Here is a 27812-nt window from a genome sequence, read left to right on the forward strand (position 1 = left end):
TCCAAAGATTGCTATGGGCAGAGACAAGCCAAAAAGAGAAGCGGTATCGACGATGTCGTAACCAAGAGGCGAATCATGATAGTGAACCGAGTTCTCAACTTTGGATCACTGATAAAGAGCCTATGACATACAACCAAAGAGAGCTGCCATCAGCAACCATGCACATCTCTCCTCAAAGAGCTATTGTGGAACTTGTACATACCATACCATCCTGATCCAATCCCAATACAATCAATGCAATCGCTCACAGCGGTATCTCTTCTCGCATATGGACAGCTTCAAGGAAATCTTGTACGGTCCACATTGCCATGGTTGCTGCATCTTGACGGGCCATCAAAGTATATCCATACCATGTATTGCATCTCTTGATGTCCATGTATCCTTTCATCTTCTTGCACGGCTATGACCTCACGTGATTGGTACGCCCGTATAAAAGTATGCTGGTGCTAGTTCCAATAGGCTCGTCAATGAACGGTGTCCATGCCAACCAATGCCTTGCTACAAACCTTGCACCTTCGCCTTAGCTTCCTACTTCAACAGAGCACTCGTTGCCGTTCTTGAGCAGAATCTCGATCCACATTCCTCCTCAATCTTGAAATTGTCGACATTACTGAACCGCAACAGCTGTGACAAGACACGCATATCAGTATACACAGCGAACAAGGACAAGCCTACATTTGCACTCTATCAACACGTTGCTCACCTTCATTGACACGCTTGCGCATATGGAGTTGACTAATGAGCGGCTCCCATGTCGAACCAAAATCGCGCTTGTTGTAAGGTCCGGGTAAAAGTAGCAAGGAGAAGCTGAGTAGACATATCACCCTTTTGACACAAACACATGGAAATCAGCCACTGCCAATGATACATGCATGCAACATACACACCGCTACCGCCACCAATGTCTCCATGGCAACATTGCTTTACTATTGTTGCCTTACAAGGGGTGCCAGAATGAATGACGGGGCTCTCATCATTATAAGATGCAACGTATAAAAGCAAGATCCCTAGACCGAGGATGAATCACGTTACATCACATGTAGGAGGATAATTGTATTAAGGAATCATAGCACAAGCGTTTATTGTACCTTATCATGGGAACAATATTGATGTATGTAAGGATCAAAGCCAATCTTAATAAAAGAGCTCTAAATCCTCCTGGACCATGATCCTCATGTCGGGTCGATGTTGTGCCAAGCGAGTGATTTCCAAATCGTGAATAGGGTCTTGAGGAAACACCTTAATCAACTTTGGTTTGGTAAACGACTCAACTGCCTGCCAGAAACCTTCTTGCTGATCCGCTCCTCGAATAGAAAATGCCAATTGCTGCAGGTGCTCAAGTTGACTTATAGCGATCAATGTATGGGTGGATGGAGCGTTTCGGGTTGCAATCTGAAGGCACTTCAACTTTGAACATCGTTTGACAATCGTAACAATATGCCCTTCCATGTCGGTTGCTTCTGAATGGTCATGAAAGCTGATGATTAAATTCTCAAGATGATGATGCAAATGACAAAGCGCCTCGATGATGGATTCGTAATCGTGCTTCAGGTTCCCCAAAGAGACATAGAGATGTGTTAACTGCGTTTGCTGAGCCAATCGATGAAAATAATGTGCAACGGCAGGGTGATCGGTAATAGGAAGACGAGAAAGCATGATATACAGCCTTTTCAGATTGGGTGGGATTGTAGCAAGCATCTTATTGGCTGGATTGTCGATATCGACACGGAACTCCAATTCTTCAAGTAGCGGTGCGTTTCTTGCTATCCACCATCCCGACGAGCAGAGAGTAAGCTTCTTAAGACAAGGATATTGGATACTCCAAAGGTGTTCAGGCTTGTTGTAATGATATTCCATCGCCCACTCGAGCTCAACAACTGTTCCTTGATACTTGCACAATAACGTCCTGAGGTCGTGCGTTGTGTATCGATCGGACGGCCAGGATTTGATTCGAAGATGGTTGATCGCTTGTTGCCCTGCATATTCATATTCGTATTCTTCATCATCCGAAATGGTCATCTCAACACCTTCGAATATAAAACAATCCAATTTTCGCATGGCTGGAAAATGTTGGGGAACTGCGAGCGCTGGTTGCAGATCAGTGCATATAGAAAGTGAAAGATTCTTGAGTGACGGGAATCGCTTTGAAACCGCCAACACGTGATCAAGGCTGATGTAGTTTGCTGCCATGATAATGGATAGATTCTTCATCTTGGGCCATGTTGTCATCGGAAGAGAGCTGATATCGGCATCGCGAGGCTGATGTACTTTGAGCGATTCGAGATTGGGACAAGCAGACACAATATCCGTGACACGTAATTCATTGCCACGACAAAGCAAGAGAGTGAGATCCGTCAAGGTATTGCTGATTGATTCCAATGCAGAGATGAAATCGGAAACTCCCTCGGCGTCAAACCCTTATAGATACGCACAAAGCTTAATAAATGGATAACAAGACACAGGGTTACAACTTACCACCAATGAACACCTCTTGCAACGAGGAAAAGTCATTATCCAGGAATAGATCGCTCAACCACGTTCCTTGTAAATACGTGGCAATGTGCAATACTTTGGTGTGACGTGCAAACGTAACGACTTGTAAATGATGATCCTCATTCTCGTCTTCAACCGTAAAACGTAATCCATCAGGCGCCCGGATAATCCGTTCCCGCCAAAGATGCGACACATTCAAGTACGGGGATAGCTTCAAAGAGCTCACGTAATAATCCATAAACATGGGAACAAGTATTGTAATGACAACCTCAACAGGAAGTTGGCTCACAAAGTCGATACGTATGTTGGCATGTCGCTCGGCAGTGGCCTTGGCTTGTTGTAATGTGCTGTAATCAGGATCCTTCGTATCAACCATAGTGAGAGCCTTGCTGCAGGTGTTGATCACATCACGCTGTTTTCCTTGTTCGCTGTAAATGGTGGATTCACACAGGTAGCCAAGTGCTGAAGAAGGGGAGAGTTGCTGTATGACGTTGGAATCACGAAGAGCCGATTCAAAGTTGGCAAGCTTTGCCAATGCCATGGCACGCCGATTCAGAGTTGACAAGATGGAATCGAGCGACTGATGGAGCTGAATGGTGCAATCGTGAACACGTTTTGCATGGCATTCAGTGAAGGCTGCAACGAGTGTAGGTTGTTGTTGGCATAAATGGTTCCAAATTGGGAGAGACATATTTGAAGAGCTGCATTAGGCAGAGCGAAGGAGCTCCCTTATAAAACCTGAAGATCGGACTTTTTGGAAACACCCGCTACGCATACACATCATCATCATCATCATCCGTTTTACTATGACAATGTTTAATAAATAATACGTTACTGTAAATGATCCCATGACCCAGATGCATGCATCGCTTACATGGCTCGATCATTTAAGAATCGAATGTCATATAATCATGCATGCAATTATAGTCATGCGATGGCTACATGCAATGCACTTTATGGTGGTAGTAGAAGAAGGTGGCTTCCTTATTATCAAAGCTATATATGACTATCAACAATTTTTGATAGCATTATCTATGGGAATGTATGCTACCAACAAGAAAGCCGCCTGTTATGGCTTAAAAAGATTCATGCCCACGAATGATGGAGGGAGAAGCTGCAAAAAAACCACCATCATCAGCTTGCCACAACAAAGTTGACTAGCATATGGGGGTATCATTAATCTATGGAGTCTTCCTACTTACGTTTTTGCACAAACATGTATGTACTTGTATCCTTTTTGATTTTGGTATCGAAAGCAGCTTCATTTTATTATGTACGGAAGGATTTCATATAACATGGATCGTAGTGAGATATCCTATGACTAATGTGGTAATGGTGCCGCGATACAACAATCAGGCAATGTCTCTTGTATCATGGATTTGATATCCTCATCAATAGGGTAATTACTCGAGAGGTGCTGTAAATGACGACAACGTTGTAAGCTCAATACACCTGCTTGCGCTTCATGCATGTTTCCGCTGATGGTAAGATACGTTAGATTGATGAGGCTGCTGACTTGATATAGGACACGGTTAGGCATCACGCCATCATTCTCAATATGGAGAACTTCCAAGCGGTGGCATCCTTGACGAAGGGATTCGAAAAAACGAACAAATGGTTCTGGTGCGAGGTCGCTTGTAGCCAATTGTAGTGTCTCCAAAGATTGCAATCCTCGAATGGCGTCGATCAGCATAGGCTCTGCTTGATGAAGTCGTACTTTCATATGTACTAAACGTGATCCACCTTTATCCGCCAGATAATTGACATGGTCTCTTACAAACTCTGCCACGAGTGTATCGTGGTTATCAGGACGTCGGGCTGGATCCATGTTGAAAACGACGCTGCGAAGATGAACACATTTCACCAATGCCTTCAATGTTTGTCTGGTCATTGTATTGCCGTGGAGGGTGATTGCTTGTAAATAGGGTGCACGCTGAATGATCCACGTGATGAAATTGGTGTATGATTGGATGTTGGTGTCCTCTGATAGCGTATCCACGACGACCTTTTTTAGCCGTGTAAATGCAATGCCGCGATAGTTGTGCATGGCGTCATTCATTTTTCCTGTACGCATCGTATTCCAATGATGCCTGAGCTCCAATAATTGAAGTGTAGCATGATGATGGATGACAAGAGGTACAATGTCATCAAGGGCGAATAAATGACTGGTAGGTGCGATTGAAAGAGTGACCAATCCTTGTTCTTCATGTTCCTCAAACGTAAGCTTTTGATGATACTTGCTTGGCCGATCGCCATATCCCAAATGGCGTATAGCTGGTAACCATAAATCATCCACCGTCAACGGTTGTGATCTGCCTACGATGGCCATGTCCAATATCGTCAAACAAGGTAGGTGTTGCTGCAGCGTCATCATGACCTGATTATCGACCATTCCAATAACCGTGTACATCTCGAGCGTTCGTAACTTTGGATACGTTTGCTGGAGACCTGAAATGTCGATTGTTGATTGGCAATTGAAGGAAACCAAATTGGGACATGTTGCCAAGACGTCTCGCAATCGAACTGTATAACCGTCGTTGCGACCCAAAGGGGGCTTTTCATATATCAATCTCGTCAACTGAGTGCCGATCAACATCAATGCTGCCATCGTTTCTTCAGAGCTTGCACCTAAATTTAGAATACAAGGATGGCGTAAGTAGGTGCATCAATGCGATGAATCCCATCTCTTTCGTACCCTTTACATGCAATGTTGTCAAGTGTTTGAAGGGATGCTTTTCCAAAAGTTGGCTCAATGTCGCGTCGACATCGTAATAGGTAAGCGCTCGTACATAGTTGAAAGACTGGATCACCATATTACTCGTTTCGTCCAAAGCTATAGCACCATCCAAGGAAAATTCAAGATGATTGGTTGCCATGATACGATGCCACCAAGCCCATGATACCATGACGTATTCCCGTTGCTGATAATAATTGTCATCAGAAAACACCTCTTGGATAATACGAGTACTGATATCCATTGGAAAGCCGCATATAAAGTCTCTACGCTTTTCGCCTTGCTGAATGGCCTTGTCTTTGGATGTCATGATGGTCTCATACAATAAATCATCCTTGTCCACACACGCCAATGCTTTTTCATACACATGAGTAGCCGCAATGTATCGCCCTTGCTCCATATGAATGTATCCTTGACACAGGTAACCGAGTGCTGACGCTGGATTCATCAGTTGCATTGCTCTTGTCGTCTCCAAGGCTTTGACGAATTGGGCACAAGCAACATACGATCGTGCTCGCATGTCGAGTAGATGGAGTTGAAGATTCTGTAATTCGTTGCCAATGGCGAAGGTCTCCTGAATGACATGGGCATGTTGGCCTTGAGATGCTGAAGCACGTAGGTTGTCTATGATGGCCGAGTCTATTGAGCGAGTCATGGGTGGGAAAAAGGGGGAGAGTAAAGAGACTACAATATCCAATGCGACATGACGCCGCTGAGGATCAGCAAGAATGCTGTACGACCTTACATGCATACCATGCTGCACGCTTAACCCAGCTATTTTCCTTGCCAATGATATTTCCGGTGGCTCTTGTACCATCCCTTTAGATATTTAAATCAATAAACGTAAAGATAGTTGTTTAATTGCTTGCTTCCATCCGTGAGGAAAACGATACTTGTCTAAATCATCATCCTTGTGTAACATGTGCTATCGGAAAGGATGACCACGCTGTTTGGGTTCTTTGCGAGCACCTTCAAAACGTCTATGCATGAAATTGTTGTAGTGCATTTCGGGACCCGTGCATATCGCGATATGCCCTAGTGCATTTCAGGATTCCGAAATGCACTAGGGCATTTCAGTCCTCAGTGCAGATACCGAAATGCACTAGGGCATTTTGGTCATATATATACCCCTTTACCATTTTATGATAGTGACACCTATATATTCAGAATACATTACCTCCTTTTGTTTGCAATACATGGATCATCTAAAACCTTTAACCTCTCCTGAAAATGACTTCCATTTGGGTTTTCCTTTGATGCGTACAAGTAATTTTGTTATCATTTTACCGGCAAGGGTATGCACCGCAAGGTTAAATAAGGTGAAAAGCATACATGTTTAAAAACTCAAGGATACAATTGGGACTGATATTTATGTATGATAAAATGATAAACTGGTAACCATAATACTTGATAGCACTACATTCATTGTATTGCGACATGCTCTACTGGGCGTCTTGATGATCTTGTTTGCCGTGTTGTATGGGATCGTGTGATACGTCTAGGACCACTTGGGCGTTTGCGTTGTGTCTTGCGCCTTTTGTTATGGCCATTGTCATTGTGGCGGTCATGGGAATTGGTACAACCCGAATGTGTTCCCCGATGGCAACCATCATTGCAATATGCGTTGATGCGTCGACATGGGCAACGATTGGTCTTACATGCAGTGGTGCAATTGCATACTTGAGGTACAGGTGGTGCTTGCGATTGGCGACTTAACCTTGCTGCCTCTCGAACAGAAATTGTTGGCGTGTTGTCGTCGATTGGTGACCTTGCAATGGATTCCAAGTCATGAAACTCGTGGTGCGTGAAATCTTTTAGCTCCCTTCCATGGTAGGCTGTTTGGATCAGGCCATGCTTGCATCGCACTTTATACTTACGACAGCTATTCTCCAAATCAACTACGTCATAAACAATGCAAGGGAGGTACCTTGGGTGACGCTTGCTTCGGTCACGAATGTCGATGTGCACTCCCACGTAGTCACCAACATGATATTGCGGAGTTGGTGGTTGCCTAGCAAGTAGCCTTTATATAACACAATGTGAGTACGTGGTGATGATGGTCTTCAATGGTACACTTACTGTTGTTGAATGGATTCTACGTTGTTGTTGTAGTGTGTTGCTGCTGCATTCCGAATGGCACTATGGCGATTGATCGAAACATCACTAAGGCTGCCACCATCTTGATGATCATCATTGCTAGTAAAGTGCTCGGAATTTGCGTGGCCATCAAACTCTTCATTTCGGGCCAATGGTTCAGTGCTTGACAATGATAAAGGTGAAGGAGGTGCAATGCCATGATCATCGTCACTATTCAAAATGTCATCCAATTCCACTGGTACACGTTCACCATTGACACCAATTCGGTAGGCATGACGAACGTTGGATCTAAAGCTGGTGTCATAGATGCCACGAACGCCGTCGGCATCTTCAATAGGTATGGTCATCAATCCACGGCCGCCGGGACCACGCAATTCGAGAAATGGGGCTGTTGCGGTGTCACCAGATTCACTGTTCGCTGTTTTGATGGCGTCATTAGTAAATCACTTGGCATGTATCCATAACAATAATACCGACTTACAGCTCGTCTCATCAATAACACCATGACCTTCCTCCACCTGCAGACGTTCTGTAGCAGTATTGGCAACAATGGCATTTGAATAGGTATCTTGTTTAATTGGTTGTGTCAATTAAAAACGAAATTTAGTATAGCATGAGCAACTTAATCCCTTACCATTTGATGCATGAGATCCACCTTCATCGTCTCCAAAGCCAATGCTGCCATCATCATCTCCAAAGTCAAGATTGCCATCATCACCATGATCGTCATCCTCTCCAGAGTCAAGGCTACCATCATCACCACCATCGTCATCCTCCGGCTCTGTATCCTCTTCTTGTGAAGAAAGCATTGTATTTGCAACATCCTGAGAACGGCTTTCGTCATCACCTTCTCCGCTTTGGTAAACTTCAACCATTTCAGGGATGGCGTCAACAGCTTCGCCATCCACCACATGTTGCCCATTTAAGGACCGGTCAATGTATTCTTGGTTAACAGTATCATCCGGGTGAGGATCTTGGCCATACAAATAGCGATACGGGGTATCACGGAGAACTCTGGTCCTTGAAGTGTTCATAGCATAAACCACCATCCCTAGACCTTCAGACCAATGTTTGGGGTCTTCCTCGGTAGCGTTTTGATTGCTAACCCAGGCGTTGAGTTTCTGCACCAGCGTTCTATTGCCACGTTCAATCAGGCCTTGCGATTGAGGATGGCGTGGTCGACCATTGATAAAGCGAAGGGTTGGCCAGTTGGATTAGAGTTCATCTTTCTAAAAAAAACATGTTGTTATCGACTCATGCATTATACATCATGCGTTGTCACTATTACCATTGCTTGTGCTGTAAACTCGCCGCCGTTGTCGCTTTGTAAAAAGATTGGAGGGCCAACAAGACAAAAAAGGTCATGTAATTTCTTGCCAACAACGCTTGATTCCTTTCGCAAAAGAGAATACGCCCAAGAGAACTTCGACCGATGGTCCTTGATATGGAGGATATAGCGTGGTAGGCCATCGGGAGTCTCATTTCCACCATAGTCAATCAAATCCATCTATAGTACAATTAACATGAATGATAAGCATTCGATACCTTGGTACTTGAGCATTACGACATACCTGAACAATTTCCAAAAAAGACGAAGCATGAATTGCTTGTGCAGCCCGCTGGGTAACGTTGGGCGCATTGGTCGTTGCACAAATGCTGCAATGGTTAAGTACAAGTTGGACAAACCTGTCTGGGCAATAAATGTAGTTCTTAAGCTATATAGATGTAGACATGTTAGGTACATTTGTAGGCATAATCAATTATCCCAAGAAATAAGTCCCAACCATCATACCTTATGCAAAGTTGCATCCCTACCACCATGACTGCAATCTTCATGTGCACGAGTGACTGTATTGTACAATTGCTCCTCGACTGCAATCATCTTTGTTTCATCACGAAGAAGAGTAACGATAGTAATACCATTCGCAAAAACGGTTAGCTTGAAACGTTCTCGCACCCAGGGACCAAATCGGTTCCCACGCTGATGAGAGTAACGGGAATCCTTAACCAAGGCAAGCAATGGTTAGCACAATTCGATAGCGGACGATTGATGGTAAGCATACCTCCAATACGCCTTTGATGTCATTATACATCTCCTGATTAATAAAGACCTTCGTTCGTCGTGTAGGTGATGCCAATGACCGGTAGTGCTCAAGGAGCTCTTGAAACTTGTTTCTTGACAGCCACGAGCACTCAGTAGTATCGCTGTTCATTTTGAATATGGCAAAGAAAGGAAGCTTGAATACGATGTTGCAATCGCTTATGCCATCAGCCGATATTTATAGCTAAACGCCGAAATCGTATTATGTAAAGTATAATATACCACTTACATGGTTTACATGCTTACGCATCACGATAATCATATGATGACTACTATTACTAGCCTAACGTAACATGAATTATCTATTCGGGATACGATGACAAAGATTTTGTTATGTAAAGGTTGTTCTCATCAGATGATATTACTTTTACTGGTAAGATGACAAAGATTTTATTATGTAAGGTTGTTCTCATCACATGATACTGCTTTTACTGTACGATGACGAAGATTTCATCATGTAAGGTTGTTCTCATCACGCTGCTATTACTTTTACTGGTAAGATGACAAAGATTTTATTATGTAAGGTTGTTCTCTACATCATGATACTACTTTTACTGGCACGATGACTAAGATTTCATCATGTAAGTTGTTCTCATGATATGGTATGGTATGACAATATCCGTGTTTCGGTGACTTATTCGTGGTACGCATTATTTACTTCTTTATTCGCCACGTGATGCGTAACATGTGGAAAAGTAGCTGGTGTATGTATCCTAAAATGCTTGCGTTTCGGTATCTACTGAGGACTGAAATATTTCAGTGCATTTCGGAATCCTGAAATGCACTAGGGCATATCGCGATATGCACTGAATCCCGAAATGCACTACAACAAAATCAATAAAGCATGGGAATGATACTTGGTGGTATGCCATGATGGATGTCTTTTTATAGCTCTATACAGACCAGTGCACATGTTCCATTGCGCGTATTTAATCATCATTTGTTTATTGGCTCGTGTTTTATGTTATTCAGAGCAGCAAGAGCATGGTAGCTCCAATGAACAAAAAAGACCACAACATCCACTTTCAGAGTGACGCTACCGCATCCCACCACAAAACCACTATCATTGATGACACTGGAATCTCTACAATATGATGTTGACCCGATGTATTGGATAATACAGCTAGCAAGTAAGGATGCACATCACCAACCACTATCACAACCATAATAGCTCTTACTGTATCCATGCCAACGACATCCATTGCGTGCAACTCTTAAAGTCCCATGAATACATGCATAGCCTTTTTGGACAAACCTATCTATAAGATTCCATCATCCCTTTTCAAGATGATGATGATGTTGATGATGGGCAGCAGCATCATACAATTGTTCCCTGTTTACATCCTACCATCAATTCACACCATGAAATGACCCAGACTAATGATAGTAATCATGCTCTTCACGGGTTGTTATATAATAAGCCGTGATTTGTCGGTTGCACATTATATCCACAGGGCTTGTTATTATCGTTTTATTATGCAAGCTATCCACCACATCAACACCAAAATCGTAAACACGTCGACGCAATGGCCCGTGTTGATGATGGTTTGGCTAAGGCAAGGTTGGATGTCAAAGGTGAAGATTGTGTAGGTTGATGCAAAGCCCATGTGGACATGTCATACCAACAACGCGTTCAATCACCATCGCTTTTAATCTGCATCCGTGGCAAAGCTATTCTCCTACCTGTATGCCAAATTTGGCCCTACACAATGATGAGAAAGTGACCAAAGAACAATAAACCACTAAAGCGAAAGCATTATCATAGATCAAGATTCCAACGGATCGTCGTGCTTTTGGTACCAACGTGTAGAGAATACATGATTTTATAACCGAATACAGGATTTCAGAGCAGGCTTACCTGTAGAATGATGAGGCAGTGGGAAAGAAGAAGAGAACACTACGACACCAGCACATCATGCACACAATATCCTAATTCCCATGGATCATGATGCGAGTTATACCATTCGATGCAGAAACCATGGTTTTATAATCGTATACAAAATTTCAAGCAAGGTCGACTTGTAGGATAACAAGAAAGTAAGCAAAACCATATGCCCCAACGATGGGGCAAGTAGACGTGCTGCGCCTCAATAGGTTGGGGTTGCGTATTTTCGTATAAATACGACCCCATGGCGACAAACGAACTCTTCGTTTTTCTTTCCGCAGCACTTTCCTCCCTTGGTCTCCAAGGTAAGTTTTCTTTTCCTTTTTTCTTTTGTGTGGTGGTATGAGTGGGTGAGTGATAAGTGCTGATACGTCTTTGGGTATTTTGTATGTATATATACACGGTATTGCTTCAGGTAAGTGAATGGGGGTGTCTAACCACGACCATTTGGTCTTTGGTGGGGGCCGACAGAAGGATTGTCCTGAACACGACAATGCTTAAAATTGTTCCACCCTGGGCAGTGGTGTTAAAGTGCTCCGTCCTGAAAACGACGTAAAAATGTTTCCGCCCTGTTTCTGGCGTTAAACGATTCCGGCCAGCTCATGCCGTCTAATGTGCCGCCCGACATTTGGCGCTAAACTGTTCCGTCCGAAAAGACGTTAAACTACGGGTGTGGATTGCCAATCACCTCCTCGTGGTCGCACCTGGAAACCATCTTCATCGATGGGCTAAGAATTGGCACAGCTAGTTGTTTACTTTTATTAAATAAAGCTTTTCTTATATACAAACGCATCTACTATGGTCATCTTTTACATAAATGATACAATGTCTATAAGCACGTAGTCTTCTCTTTTATACGTTGTAGCTTTTATATATGAAATAAACAGGCATTGTTCCACACGTAGTGATAGTAATCATGTGGGTTGCTATGGAAGCAGCTAAGCGGGGGGGCTGTTGGGTGGTGCTGTTTGAGAAAAGGTGCATGGAAATGGATCATTTTCATTTGTGTGCATCAAAAGGGTACTCCACGTACTCAGCTACTCCTTTCTTGTTTCTGCCCAGATGCGATAACAACACGTTCGTAATTCGACATTGGGAAGAGCTCATTAGCAGACGCCATGTGGGAGAGGGTGTCCATGAAGGTGAGTACGTGTTGGCAGAGTGCAAATATAGGGTTGTCTTTGTTCGCTGTGTATACTGATATACCTGGCTTTTTAGAGCTTTTTTGGTTCAGGAATGTCGACAATTTCAAGAATGTGGAGGAATGTGGAACGAGATTCTTCCAAGAAGGGCAAAGGTTGCACTGTTGATGGGGCAAGCAAGATGTCTTGAAAGTGTACAGCAAAAGGAGATTCTATATTGTCGAACGGCTTGTGCTCAACAGCAGCAACATTCATCCTGTGGCGTGATCATATACCAGTAAAGCAACAACAGAGCTTGAGAAGATGACTCACCCTTGGATATGGGTATGTACAAAGAGTAGTAATACTCAAGGCAAGGGAGGATGATTAATGGATTAATGCAGGATCCTCAAGTATTGCAATCATTGGATTTCCTCATACCAAAGCGATATGGATACATTGGATGGTAACACACATGGTATGTGTACCGCAGCGATACAAGGCATACGGCTGATACATTTGCTCTCGTAGATAGGTGTCTCAAGACCATGCAGCAAGAGTTTACAATCGATGTATTGGATTAGGGAGATACACGGTGTGTTTGGATATACTTTTCATCGGCCACTCTTTCCGGTACGTGTATTTACGTGCATTTGATTTTGCTTGTCAAGTACTAAGGCATGATTATTTAGTAATTCACTTTTATGGTCTTTATGGCGGTGTGATTGGGCAAGGATTTATCATGCTTCGCATGAACAAAGGCATCGGTAGGTGGAATACACGAGGGAGGGAATGCTTGCAAAGCAAAGGGTGGTTATTATTTCAAGCTGCTTACTGTGTCATCATTTTATTCAAGGGACAATTCTCCAAGCATGTGCGCTGGATTGCTTGCTGCATGAGATAGTTCAGGACACGAATCTGAAGGGGATGCTGGCAAGCTTCACGACACCCTTTAGTCATCCAAGTGCTTCCTCAAAATCGAGTCTCCATATTCCTCCATCCATTTGCCTCCACTGTACGCGTTCGATCATGTCACCATGGATACGGTATCGGCTTGTGGGATTGTGATCGTGATGATTAAGGTGGACTAGTATTTTCCTAGATGTATTCGATAGCCTCGTGTCCCATCAAAATAGAAATTGATATCATTAAAAAGTGATTGATAATAGCAGTACGTGCATAATGAATGAATTATCATCACATGTATAACAGACTTTGTCACCTCCTTCAATGCTGAACACCCCTGCACGTACCATTCATATATGGATCTGATCTAACAAGGCACAGCCAACATCATGGTGCCCAGAAGGTCCTCCTACCATGTTCGTTTAATGATCTCAGAATATGAAAGGGCGTTCACTTGAAGAATGATGAGAAAGTGAGATGAAAAATGATCGAGACACACATGATGCACACAATACAGTATCTTAATTCCAGTGGATCGTGAAGCGATTGCTGATGCTGTGTGAAATAACAGCCTTTCTGAACAATGCTATACAAAGGGTGCATGCGTGTTTTCATTTGGTGTTTATAAAAGATGATGAATACCCCAAAGCACTGCAACATTTATTGTATGTACTATTCTACCATGCGTAACGTATTTCAATACTCTCATGTTTAATGCTTGATGCGGATCATAGTAACTCATACATTGTTTTGACAAAGATCTTCATATCCGTCCTTTGCTTCTTGAGACGTCGAATGTTGTTGTTGTTCACTGAATCAGGAGGATAAATAGTAATGCATTTGAGCTGTGAAAATGTTTGAATCGCATTCCAGAACGTTCCATCGTCATCGATGCCATTGATTGAAAATGTGATTTGCTTTAGGAATGCAAGCCGTTTCAGGATGTTCAGTGATCGGGTTGATGGTGCATTGATGCAATTGATCTCAAGGCATGACAAGTGAGGACATCCGTTGACAAGCTGGGTAAGGAATCGATCCATTTCGTAGCCATCCCAAACATTTGTAAAACCAACTTGCAGACGTGTAAGCGTGTTCATATGGCAAATGGCATCAAGCACCTTCCCAATGCAATCCATTCTGTCAATGCTGTTGAAGCGAACTACGAGCTCCTTTAGCTGTTTTTCTTGAACGAGGCGATGGAGATAGCTTTCAACTTGCAACATTCGGGAACTTAGCAACGTCTCATTAAATCGTAGCGTGAGTATCTGCAGGTGTGGTGGTATCGTGTCAAATACATGGGCGTTTGTGATGATTGTGGCGGATGTGATATCAAATTCCTCAAGTGCAGGTGCATTGCCTGGTATGCACCCTCCGCACCGGGTGACAACGAGCTTTTTAAGTTGGGGGTACTGAATACGGTAAATGGTCTCATCGGTGATGTCAAGAACGATATCCCAATCAAGGTGGATCAATCTTCTCTGGTAATGCTGCAATAAAGGAATGATGTCGTGATCACTGTATCGAGTCCATAAAAAGCCGTGGATAGCGAGAGAGGTAATTCCTTGCTCATCGCATGGATATCCTTCATCCGAATAGATGAGCTGGACACTTTTATCATTCATCCGAAGTTGAAGCCTTGTGATCGACGAACAATACTGTGGCAAGACCAATGCAGATCGGGTATCATCGCATGGCAACAAAGTAAGTCTTTTGAGTGATGGAAACCGTTTCGCAATCTCGACCACCTGATCGCTGCTGATCCTTTTCCTTGCTTGGGTGATTGATAATATCTTCATGTTGGGCCATGTTGTCATAGGGAGAGAACTCATATCAGCATCGAATGGATTGACTATGCCCAAGGTCTCGAGATTGGGACAAGCAGACACAATATCAGCTGCTGGTAGGATGTCATCTTCAAGGCTGAGGCTGATATAGAGATGCGTCAAGGTGTTGCTGATTGACGTTAATGCTGACAGAAAGCCTGTATCATGGGTATTTGCGTAGCCTAATATAAGTAATGTTTAATAAAAGGATGATTGAAAAATGATTCAAGTTACCATTAATGTGTAGGTCCCGTAACATGCAAAAGCCGTTTCCACAAAGTAGATCGCTTAACCATGTTCCTTGCGAATACCATGCAATAATCAATCCCTTTGTATGCTGAGCAAACTGGATCGCTTGTGAACACCTTCCCTCATTGTGATCCTCATCGAAATCCACCATAAAACGTAACCCACCGAAGCATTCATGAATACGATCACGCCATACTTTGGACACATGCATGTAAGCATACGGAGTACTCGAATCCAGAAGATCATAATCCATAAAAAGAGGAATGAGCCTTGTAACAACAATCTCAACAGGAAGTTGGCTGACAAAGTCAATACGGGTATTCTGCCGTTGCATGGCAACATGTTTGACTTGTTGCAATGTAGCATAGTACGTGTCGTTGGTACCCACAAGGCTGAGTCCCTTGGTGCAGACATCGATGGCATCATGCTGTTTTCCTTGTTCACTGTAAATAGCGGCTGCGTGTATATATCCAAGTGCTGAAGAGGGTGAGGTCTGTTGCATAATGTTGGCATCGTGAAGAGCAGCGTCGAAGTTGGCAAGCTTTGACAATTCCAAGGCGCTTAGATTCAGAGTCGACAAGTCGCATTGTGGGGATTGTGACATTGGGGTTGTTGGATTGTGAAGAAGCTACGTGAGTTTGTTGGGAAGAAAGTGCTGTGAGAGTGTACAAGGGGCAAAAAGGGTTCAAATAGATGGGACATTATGTAAGTGCAAGGCTATTCACCACAGCAGATACCAGGCGGACATTTGTGGAACAACTCGCACACGCATCATCATCATGATCTTCATGTCTGCCATAGCTATAGTAATTGTATCATCCATGTATAAACAACAAGTAAAGCCATCACCTTGGTGTCGAAAATAACATCCATCAGCATTGTTTGGAAGTATTAAAATTTCGAGGGAGATACAAAACAAGGTGGTTTATCATATGGGATGGGCAACGCCACAGCAGCCGTTTGCCGTACTCATGTTGCATGCATGCATGCTTGTGTCACCTTTCTTTATCACATTAATAGGTACACGATGAGTATTCATGATATGGGGGAACGTGTAACTAGAGATATAAAGGTATCATCAGCTACATTTTGCATGCTGGATTGCACTACGGCTTGTAGGATGGATTTACCGATTTTATTCCTGAGAGATGAATCATCATCTGGGTTACACAATGTTCAAATACATGATGAACCAACACTTCCCAATTCTAAAATCATAAGGAAGGACATCCATCATGCTCCATTGTATAAAAAGAATTCTTCTACTTGCAACATGAAATGATCATGCGGCGTTTATGATGTGTAAGGATGATTTGGGGACGTGTTGATCACGTATCACAAGCATCCAGTCTTTGTTACACCAAGCTTACGCTATGATTAGTCGAGGCGTTGCGCGTTGGATTTATCTTTATGCTATCACAGCCATAGCGTTTCCATAGTTGGAGCTTCTTTTTTACTGCAACGATAATTGACTACATTGCAACCCCACTGTAAACAACGTTCTACTGATCCTCATCGTTGACTTGTAGGATATCAGCTTTATCAAGCATAAAGATCTTTTATTGCAAGGATTAAAGATAATATGGAGGTTGGGAAAAAGCCAAAGCATACATGGTGTCGTTAAGCCTGTCGAATCGTAAATCTTTCATTGGATGGTCATTCAAACATGGCAGCACATTTGTTTTTTATGCTAGGCAAGTCCAGCGGATGATGATCCATGGCTTGCTGACTAAAATCATAAGGGGATATTGGATGATGTGACACGCGTCGATAAGAAACAGTGGCAATACGAGTATTCCTTTTTGTGCATAAATGATGACACAAGGTAAAGGTTATCAAAGTATCCAGCTATAGGATGCCATCATCTCCCTTACATACCAATGCCAGTAGCGCCCAATTGTATCCTTTCCAATTACACGATGGCCAGCTTTATTCCCAAAGAACAAAAGAAAAAGGCTACACTACCCATGCTAGCTAAACCACAATCCCATGATCCACTTGTATCCCAACTTCAAATACTCTTACCAGTTTCCATCCTGCCATAGTTCCACGTGTGTAGGACCTCTATATTGTGTGGATACATATAGCAAATCCAATCCTCCGTGAATAAACATATCCAAAAGCACCACCATCCAATCCTCCCTCATCACCAATACATAAACGTTCCTCGTCCAGGATAGCATAGCCTACATTCCTTGTAACATGATAAGAGCATCAGATAATATCCTCACATAGCACCATTGAAGCAGAGACATAAAGCCATTATGCATAGATCGCGTCCAAGGGCTTGGGCAATAGATGTCGTGTAGCTGGCAATCCTTCTCTGATAATCTGGATACTAAAGCTTATACATTCAAGCATACGATAAATACCTGTTTTTCATACATCACCTTCTTGCCCATTGCATCCCACCTACCATTGCCAATAACCATGTGAAAGTGCACCAACGCAAGTTTGCAAAGAGCCTTGGTTTGCTGTCAGTGCGTTTATCCTTCATAGCCTTGTTGCACACCGTTGTACGAGTGATGATAAGCAAGCCCAATACAAAGATGGTCAGCTTGAGTAGATGCTGACCCTTGTTGACGATCGTTATTCACTGGAGGGGTCATTGTGAAGAGGCAAGTTGTTCGGGTTGTGTAAGAGAGGAAGCTGAAACAAGTAAAAAGGTACAAGGAACCAAGAGATGACGCGTAACCAGGAGACCGATGTTGGCTGAACACGAATCGGATGGCATACGGTGAACAAGGAATGTCGACAAGGGGTAAAAGTAAAGCGTTAAAGAGAGTCGTCAAGTGTAGAAAGTAGCTGTCGTTGTAAGGAGTAAATAGAGGGGCGGTTGTTTACTGCCGGCACCTGAAACAATGAATTTAATCCGGAACGCGTCCCGACTTGTGGCGCTATCCTCTTTTCTCAGCCTAGTTACCATGACACACTCTATTTGGGATTTATGCAAGCCGCACGAACATGTTGCACCTACTGAAGAGAACGAAGATCATGAAGAAGTTGTTTACGACGCGACGACTTTTGTACATGAGTCACTTGAATCCGTTGTGTCAATTCTGAATCGAGGCGTTTTGACATTGTCAAGCGGCGTGAATCTCGTTGCTGCTCTTCGCGATGCTGATATGGTACAAGGATACCGGTCCTGTTTGGCACCCACTTTTGTATATGTAGCCACCATGTACAGTCAACAAGGGAAACAGCGTCATGTCATTGATATATGTGACCAAGGACTTCAAGTTGTTGACACCCAGGATACGCACTATGCTATGCTACAACGACTCCGACAGGATGCTGTGCAACGTGAGAACATACGCATTGACCCAATCAAGCAGCTGCCTTTTGATCTCCTTTCGACATCGCTCATTCGCATTCTTATGGAGGATGATGAACCTTTGGATTCAGTGGAACCCTGCCCCTATTTGTATGTGTCAAAAGTATGGCGTGAGTGTATCATCCAATGCCTTGGCGGATTACGTTTTCGGACTGGACACCAGCAAATGGAAAACCTTGAAGAGCCATCGCAAATCAGCATTTTCGCTCGCTATACCAAGTCATTGTGTATTTCGTACCACTCCAAAGGATCATGGCTATGCGATTTGCTGCGTCGTAACGACTTTTGCATGCTGCAAGAGTTAATCATTGAGAGTAAGTTGTTGCATCATGCATTCTTTCATGGTTGGTTTATTTACCATTGTTTGTAAAAGAGCATTGTGTCATGTTCGTGGATGACTTTTTTTTATCATTGACTTCAGTCGGCGGCACTTTGACTCATTTACGAAGGGATGACATCTATGAGCGATCAAACAGGAGCCCTTCACCATTTGCACGAGTACTCTTGAACTGCCCGAACCTTGTTTCACTCGAAATATTCCAGCGCAATGACAACTATCTCACACAACTACCAAAGATGACATGGCCCAAAGTGACGACATTGGCGATTGTGAATGCAGTTGACGTTTTTGGCTTTGACGAGATAAAAGCAATGTGTGAGCGTTTTCCATCCCTCAAACAGCTTACGATTGATTCATGCCCTGATCTGCAATCAACATCGATCATCCATCAATATTACCCATCCATGAGAAGTCTTCACGTTACGGGTAAATTCCCTCATGTTGTTCTTCGCTACTCTGATCAAGGACCTGAATGTGATCAACCAGGGATAACGGATCTTGCGATTTGCATGGATAAATGGAATCGTCTCTTACCTACACCCAAGCTCAGTTTACTATTCAAGCGGCACCATCAGACACTTGAAAGTATCAAAATGGAGATCCATACCGCCATTGACGACGCAAGCATTTACAACATCCAATACCCTCGACTCAAAAAGCTACATCTCGATAAGAGTGGATGGTGGATACCACGCAATGCACCCATGCTAGAAGACCTATGCATCGCATCAACAACATTCAGCACGCACCCTGTAGTGCTTGACACAATACCACCCAAGTTGAAGCAGCTGAAACTGGAATTTGGTGGTGATGGATCTCATTTTGGCGACAAATCACCCATCGAAGGATACCTCGATCGCTATGTCAATCATCCTCATTTACGAGAGCTCGCTATTCACACCAACAACATGAACACCATGAACAACGTCCTTCATTCAATTTGTCATCTGTCTCAGCTGCAGTCATTGTCCTTTGCCTATCATGAGTGGGATGCCAATGAAATGGAAAGCTTTTTTCACCAACTTGTCCATGCATGCCCTGATTTAGCCAAGCTTTTGTTTACCTGCATCAAAGCGCCATCGATGGCTGCCATGCTTGCCTTGAAGCAACTAGCGAATCTGCAGCACATTGGGATTTTGATGGAAACTTTGGATGAGGATCATGGTTTTTGGGAAGCTCTCAACGCGTTAACACCACTCAAGCATGTTGCTATCAATGGGTCCAAGGCAGTTAACATGAATGAAATCCGCCGGCTCAAGGAGCGTAGACCTGATTTGACGACTACTCTCAGCTGAGCTTGCCAATGCGTTTCAACGTTCTTATGGATTACTTTAGTCTTCCCCAAAATACCTCTGTATGCGCTATAGCACTCTTCAACCATGATGAAATATATCTTTGTGATACTTCGATCATTTCCTGTTACAGCATGTATGCATAAAATGTACGCTTTCGAAGATACAATATAAAGACGAACTTTAGGTGTTAATGAAAGTGGGTTGCCAATTCATGCTTGCTTATTCTAAGCAGCTTAACGGTGTTGTGATTATATAAAACGACATGGCAACAGCTTGCTTTAGTGGCACCTGGCATTCTTTATTAGAAAAGGAACGAATGCAGCATAGGTCAATATGGAAATTCTATCATGCTGGCAAGTACAGCGTATAGATGGTACGCAGTGGAGCGTTTGTGTGATAGTCATCTCTTTATGTTGGGGATAGCTGCATCCTTTAACAAAGACCGTGAGATGAAAAGCGTTGGTTTGTGGAACAATGCACTACCAAATAAAGACGCATGTTGCATTCTTATTTTATCACCAATGTATGCTGCATCGTTATCACGCGGGTTACCAATGCCAATACTGGCTCTTTCAAGGATCTGCTGTTTTACTCGTAAGGATGGTGGATCGCCAACTAATATAGCGTGCATGGGGTAATCTTTACGCTGAAAAGCAAAACATGCATGAAACAAAATATCATCCTCACCCTTGCATTATTGAATCACGTACGCCTTTCGAGAAGATTCCATCATGAAATGAACCGTATGCCTTGTTGCTACGCTGACCATTACGCAAGTGCTATCCTACCTTGTGTTACTTCCAAACACCCCGACCATTTGTAACCAACGAATGATAAACAATGATATCCATCCTATCGATTTACCCATACCAATATAAAGCATCTCACATCCTCCATCAATCATTACCGGTAATCCTGTTATATCCTTGACAATTTGACGCCGACCATCTTTATTTCCATAGACCATAAAGCTACTCTAATACAGCTAGCGTGCTATAATAAGCAGCATCCTCCAGTGTATCACAGGTCCAAGAGCACTTACCTTATCCATCCTGCCTTCATCCAACATGCATAGGTCTCCAGTGAAGGATGCCGAAAAGAACCCTCCTTGACCAAGCATATCACAAACGTCCACCATCCAATCATACTTCATGACTCAAATGATTACCAGCCATTCTCGCATACTTGGGCACCAGCTGTATAAGCAGCAGAATTACATGAAAGCGAAAAACACCATCCAAGGGCCATGTACCAGAGCATGATGGAAACCAAGAGATAAAGACGCGTTCAGACAGGATCGTAACAAAAGACTTGCTTGAGGAAAAGATGTGTTGTACCGTGTAATCCCCCTTTGACTACCTACCTGCCGAAGCATCCACATCCTGCAACCGCACCAAGGCTGAACAAGCACCTGTTCATGATGATGATGATGACGACGATGATGATAATTAGCCGCTTGGAACAAATAACCCCTTTTCCAAACCCTCTCAACATTGCTCTCCCATAATATTGAACGTACCAGCACATGTGACCATACGATTGTGTGTCTATGCACCTTTGTAAGCCTTTGGTTGTTGGCAGCACGTAGCCAGGTTAGGTAACTTTGGAGCGGTAGCGATGCACAAGACCAACAGCAGGATCTTTGACGAGCTGAATGGTGGCCTTTGTTGCCGATCGTTTTCTACTTGAGCCGTCTTCGTTAAGCGTAAAAGTCGTTGAGGGTGGTGGAAAAAAGTTGAACAAAGCAAACAGCAACGAACCAACAAGAACAGTTGCCGTAGAGACGGCGCGTAACCAGGAGATGAATGTCGACTGAAGACCAATCTGTTGACGGAAGACGAATGAGCAAAGTTGCCAATGTGTAAAAGAAAGGGCCGCCAAGTATACAAAGGAGTCGTTGTTGGAGTAAAAAGGGGAATGAAACAGCGGCTGTTGACTCGGCCAAGGTATTTTGTGTTTGGTGCTACGCGCTTTGACTCGGCGCTCTCTTGTCCCACAGCCAATACACAATGTCCCACTCTATTTTGGGCGACCTATGCAAACCACCTACACTTACAGCAACCACTGGAAAATATGTACAACTTGTCCACGATGCAACCGCTGAACTCCATCAACCGCTTCAATCGATCCTGTCAGCTTTAGATCGTCGCGCCAATGCATTGACAAAGCTTGCCAATTTTGACGCAGCCCTTCAAGATGCCAACGCCATGCAGCTACTTGCACCTTCGTCAGCACTTGGTTATATACGTGCAGCAACCATTTACAGCGAGCAAGGAAAACAACGTCAATCCATCGATATCTGCAACCAGGCACTGAATGTTGTTGATACCAAGGATATGGGCTATGATGGGCTGCAACGAGCCAAAGAGGTTGCCATGCAACGCCAAAGCATATGCATTGACTTTGTCACCCAACTACCAGTCGATGTTGTTATCACCACGCTCATTCCCATGTTCATGGATTATTTTCCATTGTATTCCAACCAACCGAGTCCTTATCTATCCGTGTCTCGTGTATGGCTTGATCGTATTATTCAGTGCTTTGGCGAATTAAGTTTCGTTGTTTATGAGCGCGAGCACTCCCAAGTCATTGACCTTTCTCGACATACCAAGTCATTGCATTTCAACAGTTATGGTGGAGGAACATGGGTCAGCGATTTGATTGATAATAATGACTTTTGCGCCTTACAAGAGATAGCTATCGAAAGTAAGTTATACCATCCTTTCATAAGCTGCTTTTATTTACTCATGTATATCTATAAGGCTTCGTGAGCATCCATATTGGCCGCTTTATCTCGTCATTGAAATCAATTAGCAGCACCTTGACCCATTTGAATCTCAATATGGAATCTGGACCCGATATAGGATTAGCCGAGATTGTGTTGGCTTGCCCCAATTTGAAGTTGCTCGACATAACTGATGCGATGGATGCCGATGTCACCTCTCTACCTATGACGACATGGCCGACATTAACGACACTATCGCTTTTATATGCAAAGAAGAATGTCACCTGCGATCAAGTAACCGCCATCTGGAAGCGTTTTCCATCACTCAAGAAACTTACACTTTCGCCATGCACCGATATCCAATCAACCCTTCTTGTGTCAGAATATTGCCCCTCAGTGAATCGCCTTGACGTCAGCATAAGCTGTTTGGGAATTGAGCATATCTACTCGCATGAAGAAAACAGCAGCAAAGAACATGAAGTGACAAAGATCATCATGGAAATAGAGCGCTTACCCGACGAGACATGCAAGGACACCAGCTCCATTATAAAAAAGTACCACGACACGCTTGAACACCTTGAATGGGATATGGATAGTAGCTTGGATACCGAGAACATTGAGCATCTTCAGTACCCTCGTCTCAAGAAACTTGGTCTCTTTTGGTCTGGATGGCAGATACCACACAATGCACCCTTATTAGAGGAATTGACGTTGACATCAAGGATCATCAGCACACAGCCTCAAGTCCTTGATACGGTTCCACCGCACTTGAAAAAGCTCGAGTTGAAGCTCCACGATATACCGCAACTTGTTGACAAGACATCGGTCGTACGATATCTCACTCGTATTTCTCTACAATGTCAGCTCAAAGAACTTGTGGTGCGTTTCAACAGCGAGGAGAACGTCACCAGTGTCATGGATGCTATCTACCGCCTCGATCAACTTGAATGTCTAAAGATCAGTTTTACGGACGTGTGGAATCCTTATCGAATGGAACGCTTCTTTGATGGACTTGTCAAAGCATGTCCTCATTTATCCCGCCTTGAACTCAGATGCGGCAATGCACCATCGATCTATTCCATGAATACCCTGAAAGGACTTGCACATTTAAACATGTTTGCATTCTGTGTCTATGGCTCGGATGGCTTTGACGAATTTTGGGATGCGATTCGAAGGTTTTCTCAGCTCAAGTGTATCAGGATCTACCCTAATTACGCAATCCATAAAAGCAACCTTACATATCTCAAGGAAGAACGACCGGACTTGAAGGTCATCGTTGACAGACACCATCACCACTTTTGAGTTATCATTTTACTTCAGCGTTTAAATCATCCTTCTCGTAATGACCCTTATAAGCTGTATCATAGACCACAATAAAGATTTCCAACATCCTTGTACATGTATACCAGGCGGACATTTATGGTAACACACACACCCACATACACCATCATCATCATCATCATCATCATCATCATCATCATCATCATCATCATCATCATCATCATCATCATCATCATCATCATCATCATCATCATCATCATCATCATCCTCATGCCTGCCGTTGCTGCGATACTTGTATCATCCATCCATAATCATCATGTAAAGCGAGCATCTTGGTGCCAATAATAGCGGCCATCAATGTTACTCGGAAGTGATGTTAATACGAGAGGGATTTATCGCCTTGGGCTAGCGGGACGTACCAGCTGTTTACCATATTCGTGACACCTGCACGCATTCTTGTATCACCTTTTCTTTATCGCATTAATGTCTATGCAATGTGCACTCATTATAGGGTGAACATACATATACAATGTAATGATTTAGGAAATGCTTATTCTTCGAATCATGAGCTGTTCTATGACCTCTGCGATCGGTTTACCGGTTTACCTCCTGAGAGATGAATCATCATCTTGGTGACACAATCACCAAGTATATGGTGAACCAAGTACATGTTGCTTTTATGATCACTTTAAGTAAAGGACATCAATCATGATAGCATTGTATGAAAATACTTCCACATCTTGCAACACGAATAAAAGCTGAGACGTTTATGACAAGCAAGGATAATATTGGGACGCGTTGATCATGTATCACAGGCATCCGATCTTTGTTACACCACACGTAATCATGATTGGTTGACACGTTACGCATGGGACTTATCTTTGTGCTATCACGGCCCATAGCGTTTCTATAGTTGAAGCCTTTCTATTGCAACGATGGTGGACCGAATTAGATAATCCTACTGGATACAGTGTTTCGTTAACGTTCGTGGTCGACTTGTAAGGTACCAGCTGTATCACGGCAAGCATAAAGATCTTTATTGCAAGGATTAACAATACGCCTATGGAGGTTGGGAATCATCAATTCATATACGATGTCGCTAACTGTATCTGGTGGTGGAGATCTTTCAGCGGATGACCATTCAAACGTGGCACAGGTTTGATATCGTATGCTGGGTGAGCCATTCATTGGTGATTCAAGGCCTGTTGACCAGGGCGATAAAGGGATGTTGCATGAAACGACATGTGTGGATAAGAAAAGCAGAAACATGAGTATACTTTTTCTGCATAAATGATGATACCGAGTAAACGTTGTCAAAGTATACAGTTATGAGATGCCATCATGTTCCTCACAGACCAATACCAACAGTTCAATTATATCCTTATCAATTACACGTTGACAAGCTTTATTCACGAAGAAGAAAAGAAAAGCCTATACTAACAATGCTACTAGACGAGAATCTCCATCCTCCACTTGTATCCCAAATCCAGACACTGTTGCCAAATATCCATCCTACCTTCATCCAACGTGTGTAGAGCCTCCAGATTTCGCAAATAGAGATACCAAATCCAAACCCCCGTGAATAATCATAAAACCCCACTATCCAAACCTTCCTTGAACGTGAAAGCCATCATCACAGATACAAATACCCTCCACGTCCTGGATACCATAACCAATAATACTTGAAAGACGATGGGAGCATAAGACAAGATCCTCACAGAGCACTGTTGAAGGAGAGCCATAAAGACATTGTCCATGGATAGCGTCAAAGGACATAGGCAATAGATATCGGGTATAGCTGGCGATCCTTCTTTGATAGTATCGATACAGAAGCATATACATTCCAGGGCGAGAGCGTGGATGGACCTTCATGAATGCTTGAATGCCTTGAAGAAGTATCTGCTGAAGGCCGAAAATAAACACTGCTTAGATCATATCACAGTCTCCATCCATCCTATCCCACTTACATTGCCAATACCCATGTCAAGATGCATGAACGCAAGTTTATAAAAAGTCGTGGGTTGCTGGCAGCACGTTCACGTTCCATAGCCTTGTTGGACACCTCTCCATTAAAGATAAGCACGCTCAACTCCAACTAGTGAAACAAGCTCATGCGATGACCGTTGTTGACGACTGGGAGGCTCATTGTCAAGAGGCAAGTTGTACGGGTGGTGTAAAAGAGGGAGCTGAAACAAGTAAAAAGGTACAAGGAACCAAGAGATGACGCGTAACCTGGAGACCGATGTTGGCTGAACACGAATCGGATGGCAGACAGTGAACCAGGAATGTCGACAAGGAGTAAAAGTAAAGCGATAAAGAGAGTCGTCAAGTGTAGGAAGAGTCGTTGTTGTTGTTGGGAATAAAGAGCGCTTGTTTACTGGGAGCACCTCAGCTGGGGATTTATGCGGGTTGCGGGATTTAAGCTGGTGGGTGTGTGCCACAATCACGCTGGTATACATCCATCATGCATGTAATAGACTCAAAATACAAAGCAGCTTCAACTATCATTGCAGACTTCTTTGAAATTGTTGTGGTAAGCATTGAGAACGATGATGGCATGCATGATTATAGATCCGAGGATGGATGGGATCATGTATGATAGCAAGATCGCCCTAACTGCTGGGTTACCATAAAGGTATAGGCAATCGTGATATGGAGAATGTGTGTGGAATGATTGGAATCGAGATGCTCGTACTTGGCATGCATTAGTAACACTGGTAATCACATTACGTAATCTATTTACAGGGTCCCTTTAATGATGATGGGGCTCTGTCAGCATGCATATGGTCAAACTTTCATTTGCACTACAGCTGGCGTTGCATAACACACCAGATCCATATCGAGGAAGAGATCAACGTGGCTACCTTGGATGCAAGTAAGTAACTATGGATGATAATAGTGCGATGTGTATGTATTGGGTGCACAAATGACATGATGTTGATTATGGTTTATGCATGCCCACATATAAGCGTACAAGAACCGTTCCATAAATGATGATGATTTAATGCTATCCAGGGGAGACCCTTTTGATCGTGATTGCAATGCATGATGTTTGGTGATGCAATACGCATGATCATGGCCCATGTACGATCAACCATGTATAAACGCAAGTGTTTTCATGGTGTTGTACCACCACGTCCTCAAGATGAAAATCATCCGTTTTCTGTTTTTTGGTTACAGCTCGCTTTTTGCTGCAGCTGCATTTGCTCAGTCCCATCATTCCGAAAATCCAATCGATGGCCCTGATAATGGATTAGGCGACAATAGCATCAATGCTGACACCGAATGAATGGTACAATCGATCATCCTCCAGAGAACAGCCAATCATCATCCGTCATTTAACATCACCAGCGCGATAATTTAGCCCTCTACAACCAACGTTCTTGCTATATGGCTTACCCAGCGAAAACAAAAACCATCGCACATCA

The 27812-nt window shown here is 43.3% G+C and overlaps 6 protein-coding genes across 6 annotated transcripts; 2 read left to right on the forward strand and 4 right to left on the reverse strand.

Annotated features, from left to right (window-relative positions):
• Positions 1-1134: 1134 nt before the first annotated feature.
• Positions 1135-3184, reverse strand: O0I10_006639 (uncharacterized protein; the record flags this gene model as incomplete). Its single annotated transcript, XM_058486666.1, has 2 exons — positions 1135-2417; positions 2476-3184. 2 exons carry the CDS (start codon positions 3182-3184, stop codon positions 1135-1137), a joined length of 1992 nt encoding a protein of 663 aa, XP_058342488.1.
• A 630-nt stretch (positions 3185-3814) lies between these two features.
• Positions 3815-5882, reverse strand: O0I10_006640 (uncharacterized protein; the record flags this gene model as incomplete). Its single annotated transcript, XM_058486667.1, has 2 exons — positions 3815-5121; positions 5189-5882. The coding sequence occupies 2 exons, from the start codon at positions 5880-5882 to the stop codon at positions 3815-3817; spliced, it is 2001 nt and encodes a 666-aa protein (XP_058342489.1).
• Positions 5883-7302: 1420 nt separating this feature from the next.
• On the reverse strand, positions 7303-9537 carry O0I10_006641 (uncharacterized protein; the record flags this gene model as incomplete). Its single annotated transcript, XM_058486668.1, has 7 exons — positions 7303-7742; positions 7806-7892; positions 7959-8445; positions 8613-8831; positions 8896-9039; positions 9117-9326; positions 9388-9537. 7 exons carry the CDS (start codon positions 9535-9537, stop codon positions 7303-7305), a joined length of 1737 nt encoding a protein of 578 aa, XP_058342490.1.
• Positions 9538-14065: 4528 nt separating this feature from the next.
• O0I10_006642 (uncharacterized protein) lies at positions 14066-16013 on the reverse strand (the record flags this gene model as incomplete). The annotated part of the gene is made up of 2 exons (XM_058486669.1): positions 14066-15342; positions 15395-16013. The coding sequence occupies 2 exons, from the start codon at positions 16011-16013 to the stop codon at positions 14066-14068; spliced, it is 1896 nt and encodes a 631-aa protein (XP_058342491.1).
• A 2320-nt stretch (positions 16014-18333) lies between these two features.
• On the forward strand, positions 18334-20378 carry O0I10_006643 (uncharacterized protein; the record flags this gene model as incomplete). The annotated part of the gene is made up of 2 exons (XM_058486670.1): positions 18334-19057; positions 19117-20378. The coding sequence occupies 2 exons, from the start codon at positions 18334-18336 to the stop codon at positions 20376-20378; spliced, it is 1986 nt and encodes a 661-aa protein (XP_058342492.1).
• A 2009-nt stretch (positions 20379-22387) lies between these two features.
• On the forward strand, positions 22388-24405 carry O0I10_006644 (uncharacterized protein; the record flags this gene model as incomplete). The annotated part of the gene is made up of 2 exons (XM_058486671.1): positions 22388-23084; positions 23141-24405. The coding sequence occupies 2 exons, from the start codon at positions 22388-22390 to the stop codon at positions 24403-24405; spliced, it is 1962 nt and encodes a 653-aa protein (XP_058342493.1).
• Positions 24406-27812: the final 3407 nt, after the last annotated feature.

This window comes from Lichtheimia ornata (assembly GCF_029851405.1).
Source record: "Lichtheimia ornata isolate CBS 291.66 chromosome Unknown scaffold00030, whole genome shotgun sequence".
NCBI lineage: Eukaryota > Fungi > Mucoromycota > Mucoromycetes > Mucorales > Lichtheimiaceae > Lichtheimia > Lichtheimia ornata.